Here is a 12,294-nt window from a genome sequence, read left to right as displayed (position 1 = left end):
ATTTATCATAAGTAGGACGGTTAGCGCTCTAGTAGTTCTTTGGAACACTCTGGAAAGCTGCAGTAGAACACAAAGGAATCAACTGACAGTCTCTGCCCTTGTTGGATGTACATGTTTTACTGAGAATGTCAGACTTCATTCTCACATGACTGAGAAAGATAATGTGAATTTACAGAAAATAAGCTCTCAGTTTAGCTTATAGATCACCTTCCAAACCTCTGTGGTAAAAGCATGAGAAAATATTTTTCTCTCAATCATGATATCCCAGCAGAAGGCTTTTTCACATGGTGAAATCACCTTAGAACATACCACAATTCCTAAAATGAGTATGGTACCATCAACAAATGATTTATAATGTAACTAAAGTCTTAAAATCTTCTATTAACTGCAATGCTTTTTAATGAGGTGCTATCATGTATATTGGTCCCAAGATGGCTGCCAACACTTCTTGGATGAAGTGCTGACAGCCAATCAGATCTCAGGATGAGATGTGTGGTTAGGCTCCGCCCACATATATATATTGATTTAAATGCTATTTTCTCAGGAACTACTGAACAGATTTACACCAGACCTACAAAAGGCACTTCCTTGACCTGAGGACTACCTCTCTGCCAAATTTCAAGTAACTCTGTTCAGCCGTTCGGGCTGTAGCTGTGTCTAAAGGTCCTATGGAAAAATGCATGGGAAAAACGCGTTTTGGGACCCCCCTTTTTTCTCAGCCCCCGCTTGACGAATCCCCCCGAGACTTTCAGGGTAGGAGCGGAGCGTAGCGCCCCACCTATTTTGAAAATTTCGCGAGGATTCATCGACCGGCGCCAAAGTTATTCCAAATAGAATGTTGCGGATTTCCTATGGAAACAGGGTCCTAACTATAACTATCTACTGGCGACCGCCAGTAGATAATATATATATGTGTGTGTGTATATATATATATATATATATATATATATATATATATATATATATATATATATATATATATATATATATATATAATCTACTGGCGGTTGCCAGTAGATAGTTATAGTTAGGACCGTGTTTCCATAGGAAATGTCAAAATTCTATTTTGAATAACTTTGGCGCCGGTTGACGAATCTTCGCGAAATTTTCAAAACTAATGGGGCACTCCGCTCAGCTCCTACCCTGAAAGTCTCGGGGGGATTCGTCAAGCGGGGGTCGAGAAAAAAGGGGGGTCCCAAAACGCGTTTTCCCCATGCATTTTCCCATAGGACCTTTAGTCGAAAGTACAGCCCCAACGGCTGAACAGAATTACTTGAAATTTGGTAGAGAGGTAGTCCTCAGGTCAGGGATGTGCCTTTTGCATATATGGAGTCAATCTGTTCAGTAGTTCCAGAGAAAATTGCAGTAAAAAGCACATACATATCTATAGCCGCGCACCGTAACGTGCGCGAGCGTAATTCTGATTGGTTGTTACATGTCAGTCAACGTTCTAATCGGTCGAAATCAGGAAGTGTCGGCCGCCATTTTGTTTGTTTTCAGTGCGAGAGTGGAAAAGGAAGGTGGCGAACGTGAAAAGGGAGCAGGGTAGAGATTTCCTGACCCCCTAGCCTTTGTCAGGGGTCCCTGAAGGACCCCGAAGGCAGAAAAAAACATTTAAAAAAAATTTTTTTTAATCGCGGGGGTGCGCGCACCGTGCACGCACGGTGAAAAACCATAAAAAAAAAAACTTTTTAATACGTAGTTTATTGAAGAATAAATATATAAAAAAATAATAATACATACATAACTTAGCATTTAAAAAACCATACAAATTCACTGAAAGAACCACAGGTTTCACACACGTTATAGTTAGGAATTAGCATTTAAAAAACCTTGCAAATTCACTTAAAAAACCATAGGTTTCACACATGTTATAGTTAGGTGGATATTTCACTCGTGAAAACCAATGAAATTCCCCCGTTATAGTTAGTTCAGATAACTATAACTCGCGCAACCGCCACTCTATCACAAGGATGATGTCATCAGTGATGTCAAGAGTGATGCCACTGACCATGTCATGAGTGATGTAATATGTGACGTCATGAGCAGAGGATTGCGGGCGCGCGAGTTATAGTTATCTGAACTAACTATAACGGGGGAATTTCATTGGTTTTTTACGAGTGAAATATCCACCTAACTATAACATGTGTGAAACCTATGGTTTTTTAAGTGAATTTGCAAGGTTTTTTAAATGCTAATTCCTAACTATAACGTGTGTGAAACCTATGGTTTTTTCAGTGAATATATTTTTATATATATATATATATATATATATTGCAAAAATTACTCCTTCCACCTCTACCACGGCAGCGAAGAAAGAGATACGAACCACTTGGTTTCTCAGGCAAGATGTTTTATTTCATACCCAGCAGCATTCGACAGATGACGCGTTTCGGGCTCAAGCGCCCTTGTTCACATAAAGGCTGCAGTTAATTTCGCCATTTTTAAATAATACGCCCTTCCCACAATAGTCACATGATACAAAAGTTAATGAAGGACATAGAAAACAGACTTCATAAACATACCCCATGTACTGAATACATAGCGGTAATATAAAAATTCCTGGATAAATCCAATTTCACATTTATAAAAAATGTAAACAATTCATTCAGTATAACTGCACAAATGCATACAATCATTAACAGACTTGTGACTTCGGAAGGCGATGTACAAAAGTAATTTGTTCGTGTTTTTGAAGTGCATAGCAGAACTAATTAAAGAATTAATGTTTCAAATCATTTATGTGCAAATTAATGTGATATTAAGTGTGAAGAATATTGGTTACATGGAATGACCACACAGATAGAAAAGAATATACTATGTACATATGAACATAATTTATCTACAAATATACATTTATCAGCAATCTACACCTGGCTAAGGCACCATTTCAAGTATACTATGTATTAATACATGATGGCGTTAACTTCTGTTTGGAAAATTTTCTTTATCTTATTAAACTCAGATCATGTCTAAATTTAATTATTTCTTTTGAAACAAACAGAAGAACAGTGCCATTCTTTTGATACCAAATCTCTGCCACAATGTAAATATATCGCCATTAAAAATCGTAAGTACAAATGTACCAATCATTCTTAATATATTTTCTATCCTTCTCTCGTGATCACAAGTTTCACCAATATTCACAAAATTTAAACAATAAATTGTATAAAATTAAATCAGAAATAAGCAAACTCAAAAAATCTGTACCACATATGGATATAATACTTCGGGTTATCCACAGAATAACTATTTACAGACATGTGTACATATCTTCGGTATTATTCAGACCATTTGGGCATTTGCTGTCGAAGTTAAGAATAAATTTAGTTTCTAATCTTCTTAGCATAGCCTCTCTGTTTCCTCCTCTGCGTGGTTTAGGAATAGCAGCTACCACATAATATTTTAAACAAGATAAATTATTACCATGAACTTGTTTAAAATGGCGCGCCACTGGGTAATTGGGATCACTATGCAAAATGGCACGCAGATGTTGAAGTATTCTCTCATGTACCTGTAGTTTCGTACTTCCGATGTAATGAAGTCCACAGGTACAAGTGAGAACGTAAACTGCAAACTCCGTCTTGCAGTTATAGTTTCCCGTTATTTTGTGTGGTATTGGGCTGAATGGAGTATAGTATTCTGTGGTGTTAACCCCGAACTTACACGCCCGGCATGATGAGCATTTGTAGAAACCATCTTTTGGTTTTAACCAATTTGATTTGGTTCTTATTTCTGGGCTAGTAAGATCTAGTACTGCCCCCATATTTTTAGCTCTACTGAATGTTATAGTGGGGCTGGATGGCAGACTCATTCTTAGGACAGGATCAGTTAGTACTATTCCCCAATTTTTGTTGATAATAGATCGAATTTTACGTTCGTTCTCACTGTACGCTGTGATTAGTCTAGGACATTGAGTTTTAACTATTGCCTCAGGAGTAGCTGATGAAACACATGACACCTCCAAGGCTATTGTTGGAGCTGGGAGTAAGCTAGCTCTAGATCTAGTTGATGTTTTAGTCAGAGCTTTGGTCAAAATATCATCTGAGTAGCCTCTTACTTTCATGCGGTGCATGGATTCTGCAGCACAAATGTTGAATTCTTCATCTGTGCTGCAAATCCTTTTCAAGCGTAATAATTCCCCATAGGGAATGCTCGCAATTAGGTGTTTGGGGTGGGCACTGGAGGCATGCAGTGTGACATTGCCGGCGGTTGGTTTCCTGAAAAGGGTACTTTCTATTCTGTTGTTAGCTACATACAGTTTGACATCCAGAAATTCCAAACTGGAATTGTCTATGTGGTGGGTAAAGTGGAGATTCAAATTGTTAACATTAATGCTTTCAATGAATTCCAAGGCTTTCTCTTTATTACCATGCCACACGATGAAAATATCATCGATGAACCTGTAGTAGTGCACTATGTTTTCTGTAAAGATGGAAGAATAGTTCCTTTTAAGTACCTGCTCTTCCCACCAGCCTACGTGCAAGCACGCATAGCTGGGGGAAAAGCAGGCACCCATAGCCACGCCCCTTAATTGCTTAAACATCTCCTTTCCAAATAAAAAGAAGTTGTTATTGAGACACCAATTCATCATACTCACTAGGGCCTTATTGTGCTGGTAGAATTCACATGCTTTTTGGTCCAAAAATAATTTTACAGCTGCCAGTCCTGCCTGGTGATCTATACTGGTATATAAGGATTCAATAGCCAATGTAATTAGATACATCCCATCTAACCAGTGTATGTTCTTAATCTTACTTAAAAAATCACCCGTGTCTTTGATGTAACTAGGCAGTGTTTTCACATGATTTTGCAGAAAAAAGTCGATGTATTGGCCCACTTGTTCCGCCACACTCCCTATAGCTGAAATAATGGGCCTGCCCGGTATGGGAGAAACTCCTTTATGCACTTTCGGTATTAAATATAACACAGGTACAATAGGGTTCTCATTATGCATGAATTTAAACTCATCATTAGAAATGAGGCCATCACCACGAAGTTGTACTAACAGTTTCTTAAGAGAATCTGTGGCCCCTTTGTAGTTTTTGGTGTTGGATGGTTCATAGCAATCTCTATTATTTAGTTGGCGTTTTGCCTCCTTGATGTAATCTTCTCGGGGCCAAATTACTAGATTGCCCCCTTTGTCTGATTTCTTAATGATGATTTCGTTGTTTTCACTTAATTTTTTCATTAACTGGGCATAGTCTTTTTTCTTTTTTTCAACTTGTTTTCTTTTTTTGATTTTTTTGGACTGCACTTGTTTGTTTAGTTTTTCAATGTCTTCCACCACACAGTCGTGGAACGTATCTAATGCATCTCGTGGCATCATGGGGATGTATTTGGATTTTTTCTTGAAGGGGCTGATCCCAGCACCCTTTTGTAGCAGATTGATGTTTTTAAGTCTGGTTTGCGTTGAAGAATCATCCTCGACTTCGTCAAGTGCTGCCTCGCCAGTGTTTAAATCATGTAGGTCTAGATAGAATGGAATATCAGCTGCCCTGATGCCAAGATTTTCATCATGGTTATTAACCTCTTGTTGCAACTCTTCGTCTTTTTCTTTAACATGTTTCAAAGAAAAATGTTTTTTTAATTTAAGTTTTCTGACGAATTTGAAGACATCAATCCTCGTGGAGCTGTAATTGAAAGGTTGGCCTGGGCAAAAATTCAGACCTAACGATAGCAACTTTTTCTCATCATTTGACAAAGACACTTTGGACAAATTGATTATGGTTTTGTCCAAATCTACTTCTTCCGATTCCAGTTGCGTCTTCTGTTGTTGTTTCCTTTTTTGTTTGCTGATTTTTCTTCGTTCTTTCCTTCGTTTGTTTTTTCTTTTTGTGTTTTTTGTTGTTGCTTGTTTTCTGTTCTCGGTCTCAGTGATCGCAATCTCTCTGCTACTAAAAAATCCAATTCTTCTCCTGCATCCAGTACTATAGCTGGTGTGGGCCTCTCTCCACTTTCCGTACTTAGTTCGCTTGACGTTGAAATTGAATCAAAGCTAGCGCTGTCTGCTGCTGCTTCTTCCGTTGTGGTTGTTTTTTGCACGTTATATATATGTCAGAAAAAGAGTTGCCCCTCGGCGGGACAGCACTCGCAGACAGGGAAAAGCCCATCGGCAAAAGCAGCAACCACGAACATCCTCCTCAAACGTTACCTCCGTCCAACGCGTTTCGGGCGTGCGCCCTTCCTCATGGACAGTCTTAAAAGAAACAAGGCAAGCAGTCAGCACCAGTATAACCCCTCATTTATTTCCTTTAACAGGTGTCACTCAAGTGAGTATTGATGTTGCATTATGGGACTGGTGGTTAGTGTAAACCCATGTGGGTCGCCGCCTTGAATCCATTAACAAAGTTTTCATCGAGGAAAGAATTGTCTTTGTAGATTTGCTCTTGCTAGATGAAAAGCCCCCACTGCTCCGCATAACAGCTGCATAGATCCGCAGCAGCGGACCCACTCGGGTCTCGTGGTGGTGCCGTCCCGTGGCCGGGCCGGCCACATAAATGTCAGAAAAAGAGTTGCCCCTCGGCGGGACAGCACTCGCAGACAGGGAAACGCCCATCGGCAAAAGCAGCAACCACGAACATCCTCCTCAAACGTTCCCTCCGTCCAACGCGTTTCGGGCGTGCGCCCATCCTCATGGACAGTCTTAAAAGAAACAAGGCAAGCAGTCAGCACCAGTATAACCCCTCATTTATTTCCTTTAACAGGTGTCACTCAAGTGAGTATTGATGTTGCATTATGGGACTGGTGGTTAGTGTAAACCCATGTGGGTCGCCGCTTTGAATCCATTAACAAAGTTTTCATCGAGGAAAGAATTGTCTTTGTAGAGTTGCTCTTGCTAGATGAAAAGCCCCTACTGCTCCGCATAACAGCTGCATAGATCCGCAGCAGCGGACCCACTCGGGTCTCGTGGTGGTGCCGTCCCGTGGCCGGGCCGGCCACATAAATGTCAGAAAAAGAGTTGCCCCTCGGCGGGACAGCACTCGCAGACAGGGAAACGCCCATTGGCAAAAGCAGCAACCACGAACATCCTCCTCAAACGTTCCCTCCGTCCAACGCGTTTCGGGCGTGCGTCCTTCCTCATGGACAGTCTTAAAAGAAACAAGGCAAGCAGTCAGCACCAGTATAACCCCTCATTTATTTCCTTTAACAGGTGTCACTCAAGTGAGTATTGATGTTGCATTATGGGACTGGTGGTTAGTGTAAACCCATGTGGGTCGCCGCCTTGAATCCATTAACAAAGTTTTCATCGAGGAAAGAACTGTCTTTGTAGAGTTGCTCTTGCTAGATGAAAAGCCCCTACTGCTCCGCATAACAGCTGCATAGATCTGCAGCAGCGGACCCACTCGGGTCTCGTGGTGGTGCCGTCCTGTGGCCGGGCCGGCCACATAAATGTCAGAAAAAGAGTTGCCCCTCGGCGGGACAGCACTCACAGACAGGGAAACGCCCATCGGCAAAAGCAGCAACCACGAACATCCTCCTCAAACGTTCCCTCCGTCCAACGCGTTTCGGGCGTGCGCCCTTCCTCATGGACAGTCTTAAAAGAAACAAGGCAAGCAGTCAGCACCAGTATAACCCCTCATTTATTTCCTTTAACAGGTGTCACTCAAGTGAGTATTGATGTTGCATTATGGGACTGGTGGTTAGTGTAAACCCATGTGGGTCGCCGCCTTGAATCCATTAACAAAGTTTTCATCGAGAAAAGAATTGTCTTTGTAGAGTTGCTCTTGCTAGATGAAAAGCCCCTACTGCTCCGCATAACAGCTGCATAGATCCGCAGCAGCGGACCCACTCGGGTCTCGTGGTGGTGCCGTCCCGTGGCCGGGCCGGCCACATAAATGTCAGAAAAAGAGTTGCCCCTCGGCGGGACAGCACTCGCAGACAGGGAAACGCCCATCGGCAAAAGCAGCAACCACGAACATCCTCCTCAAACGTTCCCTCCGTCCAACGCATTTCGGGCGTGCGCCCTTCCTCATGGACAGTCTTAAAAGAAACAAGGCAAGCAGTCAGCACCAGTATAATCCCTCATTTATTTCCTTTAACAGGTGTCACTCAAGTGAGTATTGATGTTGCATTATGGGACTGGTGGTTAGTGTAAACCCATGTGGGTCGCCACCTTGAATCCATTAACAAAGTTTTCATCGAGGAAAGAATTGTCTTTGTAGAGTTGCTCTTGCTAGATGAAAAGCCCCTACTGCTCCGCATAACAGCTGCATAGATCCGCAGCAGCGGACCTACTCGGGTCTCGTGGTGGTGCCGTCCCGTGGCCGGGCCGGCCACATAAATGTCAGAAAAAGAGTTGCCCCTCGGTGGTACAGCACTCGCAGACAGGGAAACGCCCATCGGCAAAAGCAGCAACCACGAACATCCTCCTCAAACGTTCCCTCCGTCCAACGCGTTTCGGGCGTGCGCCCTTCATCATGGACAGTCTTAAAAGAAACAAGGCAAGCAGTCAGCACCAGTATAACACCTCATTTATTTCCTTTAACAGGTGTCACTCAAGTGAGTATTGATGTTGCATTATGGGACTGGTGGTTAGTGTAAACCCATGTGGGTCGCCGCCTTGAATCCATTATCAAAGTTTTCATCGAGGAAAGAATTGTCTTTGTAGAGTTGCTCTTGCTAGATGAAAAGCCCCTACTGCTCCGCATAACAGCTGCATAGATCCGCAGCAGCGTACCCACTCGAGTCTCGTGGTGGTGCCGTCCCGTGCCCGGGCCGGCCACATAAATGTCAGAAAAAGAGTTGCCCCTCGGCGGGACAGCACTCGCAGACAGGGAAACGCCCATCGGCAAAAGCAGCAACCACGAACATCCTCCTCAAACGTTCCCTCGTCCAACGCGTTTCGGGCGTGCGCCCTTCCTCATGGACAGTCTTAAAAGAAACAAGGCAAGCAGTCAGCACCAGTATAACCCCTCATTTATTTCCTTTAACAGGTGTCACTCAAGTGAGTATTGATGTTGCATTATGGGACTGGTGGTTAGTGTAAACCCATGTGGGTCCCCGCCTTGAATCCATTAACAAAGTTTTCATCGAGGAAAGAATTGTCTTTGTAGAGTTGCTCTTGCTAGATGAAAAGCCCCTACTGCTCCGCATAACAGCTGCATAGATCCGCAGCAGCAGTGTATATGTATGTGCTGTTTTTTGTCAATTGTTTCAGCCCTGAAGAAGTTATTTTGTAAAGAACAAAACGCGTTGGCTGATGTTTGACTGCATGTTATACTACAAGAAATAAAATAAATTTAAAGGACTTTCCAATTAGCGTTTGGACTCTTTTCCTGGTGCACCTTCTACTCCTTTAAAAAAAAAAACTGGTTAACTCAATGTCCGATCCACTCCTTCTCTGTCTCACTCCACTTACTCCAGGTCCTGGACTCTAGGCTCTTCTCCTCTATGCTGTCTTCTTCTGGGCCTTCATCTTCACCATCATTGCTGATATATTAGCCTCATAGTCATTGATACTAATTATAAGTTAACTTTGTTGGCTTACCTTCTCCATCTTGCTGCTTCCTCTTCGTTTCTCTTTTTCCATTTGCTCACCTCACCTTCTCTTCTCTCTCACTGCTCCCATCCCTCCTTTCACCGCTCTCACCCAGTCACCACTTTCCAATTCCTTTGCTGTTGCTTTTTGTTCCATCTACTCACTGGATCACTGACAGGATATCACTAACAAAAATATCATATGTGCAAAATATCGTGTCGAAAATATCGAGGACCAAAATATGGAGCAAGTAAATGCAAATAGGTAAGTATAGATTTACTTCTTAACTTCACATTCATATATCTTGACAATATATATCATCAAGGTATATGTAGTGTTATAAATAGTAAAACGTTGCTTATTTATAAAAACTTATATTCACAATATTTTTGTCCTCCATATTCTTGACACAATATTTTGTCCACCCGATATTTCCCCCCAGATATTTTGTCTAAACACCTACTCGCTTGTGTTGCTTCTTGACACCTATCCTGATTTTTCATAATCCTGTAACCTTTCTTTCCATTCCTATTCTAGGTGCCCCTTCTTTCTCTCTGTCCCATTTATGGATGTATTTATTTGTATAAACGTTCTTATAGTTCCCCTGTACACAGGTATACTTCGCAGAAAAGTCAATGCTTATATACAGAGTAAAACAGACAAGAAAACATTATCCAACATAAACAGATACAATGAGTCTTAGTGCCTTAGTTAGAGATTGATAGATGGGATACTCTCTCAAAATGTGCAGACATCCCATCTGCATTTTTACAAGTGGCATAGGCTATAATGTACTTGTAGTATGCTGGACTGGGCACCCATCACATTTGTGATGGAGAATCCTATTCACCAAACTTTAAATGAGGCTCTTAGTTGGGATTCATTAGAGGAGGACTACAAGGAGAGGCGGAAAAGGTGAACTTTTAACTGTCTTCTGAATGTGAGAATAGTGGGTTAAGTTTTGATACCATCAGGTGTAGGTTTCAGCAGTCAGTTGTAGCTTCAGTGACTGATTGTTTTGAGCTTCTGTGTTTTTGAAACATGGTGGTTCCAGATATAGGGAGGTTTCGCTTTGGAAATCTTTGACTGCCAGATAAGCTGCGTAAATTGGTACATGAAGTAAGAATGATTTGGGTAAATCACTTTACAGTTAAGATCGCAGATTTTGAATTTGATTTCAGCTACTTCTGGCAACCAGTGAAGGTTGCTTAGTATTGAGGTCTTATGGTATATTGTTCATGTGGAGGAGACAAGTTGGGCATAGAGTATAGCACAGACCTGAGCGAGCAAGTGAAGAGGTGAGGCACCAGTCATTATGGCCTTACCATGCTCCAGTCGAGAGATAAGAACTTCCGCTCTCACATAACCATGTGAAAATAGGTGCTGTTACCTTATGGGGAGCAAAAAATGTAAAATTAGCCAATGTTTCCAATCAGTTGATGTTTAATTTTAAAGTGAAGCCAAGTAATTTCACTGTGGAAGAAAGCAATACAAAAAAGTATTTATTTAAAAAAACGTATATTGGTTGAGTGGACTGTTGGCTAGCTAGGAAGGCAAACTTAACTCTCAAGTATTCCTATGTAAAGGAGACCACCACTGTGTGTAGAGGGTCCTCCATCAGGAAGACATAACACTTTGAAAGGAAATAATTATGATAGTCCTGCTATTATATGGAGTCACTCTGCTCTTAGGATTTTGCCAGTTTGGAGAATGTGTTGGATGACAGGAGAACACAAGCTTTGAAACTTGCTGCCTTGGCATTGCACTGAAAGTCTCAGGCAGTGGAGTGCTATTTGGTTATGTGAAAGCAGTAAATCCCAAAAAATGTTTGTAAACTTGAAAGGGGATAATACACCAAGATTTTCTTGTCATACCTACAGCGAGGAGTTTATAAACTGCTCTATGCAGTTTTACTGCTCTGGATCCAATAACTGAAGCTGTCAAACCTTCATAAAGTATTTGTTTCTTTGTAGCACCCTCAACTCCTGAGTACGTCGCTGTTGGTTCATCCTTCCGCCATGGATCAGTACAGCATCCTGGGCCGCATCGGTGAAGGAGCTCATGGAATTGTCTTCAAGGCCAAGCACATTGAGGTCAGTATCCTAGTGCTTTTTGAGTTTGTTTCTATGAGCATTTGGGATATTGGTTCTCACTTGACTGGATCACCATAGGGTCTCCAGGAGGTCCTTGACCTGCCAAGTGGGCGGGCCACAGGCAACCTTTTTTTAAGGAGCAATGTTAAGTGAGTGCTGGTCCATGAACACTGAAATAACACCAGGTGAGAACAATGTAGAGGGATGGAAGGAGTGAAGTATTCAGTGGTTCAAGAGAGACTGCAATCCATTTATCTAACTCCTTGACATTTCCCATCAATAATATACTGATTACATAATGTGCGTTTATTACTAGCTGAAAATAAGCAGTAACATTATTTATTTATTTAAAAATAAGAAAAAATGAAAAGGATTCTCACATTTGGGTAAAAACTTTGGGCCCACATTTCAAAGAATTATGGTCACATAAAATCCCAGATAGCTGACAAAAATCGCTAATCATACCAGTCCTAAATAAGGGAAGAGGACTGAAATAGTCCCAGTCCCTATCAGCTCATTTCTCTTTTAGGTGGGCCTTAACCATTTTTGTTTGAATTTGTTTGTGAGCTGTTGAGGACCGGTCAAACACCGTATAATGAATCCCAAAGGAGCAAAAGTGATTTAGACCCTGTCCGTTGACATTACATCATCTATTTACTATATAGTACCTCGAGCATACTGTATCAGAGGCATGGAGGAATACTATCTATTTATTATGTA

General features: G+C 41.6%; 1 protein-coding gene across 1 annotated transcript in view; it reads left to right on the top strand.

Annotated features, from left to right (window-relative positions):
- Window positions 1-12,294, top strand: part of CDK20 (cyclin dependent kinase 20) — a 203,006-nt gene that overhangs the window by 15,795 nt on the left and 174,917 nt on the right. The window contains exon 2 of the mRNA XM_085629606.1: window positions 11,455-11,574. Coding sequence (XP_085485732.1) covers window positions 11,500-11,574 — 75 coding nt within the window. The 5' untranslated portion in view covers window positions 11,455-11,499. The remainder of the gene's footprint in view (window positions 1-11,454; window positions 11,575-12,294) is intronic.

Source organism: Triturus cristatus, chromosome 10 (assembly GCF_964204655.1).
Source record: "Triturus cristatus chromosome 10, aTriCri1.1, whole genome shotgun sequence".
NCBI classification, from domain to species: Eukaryota; Metazoa; Chordata; class Amphibia; order Caudata; family Salamandridae; genus Triturus; species Triturus cristatus.
The sequence above is the reverse complement of the archived record's forward strand: the minus strand, read 5'-3'. Positions and strand labels throughout refer to the sequence as shown.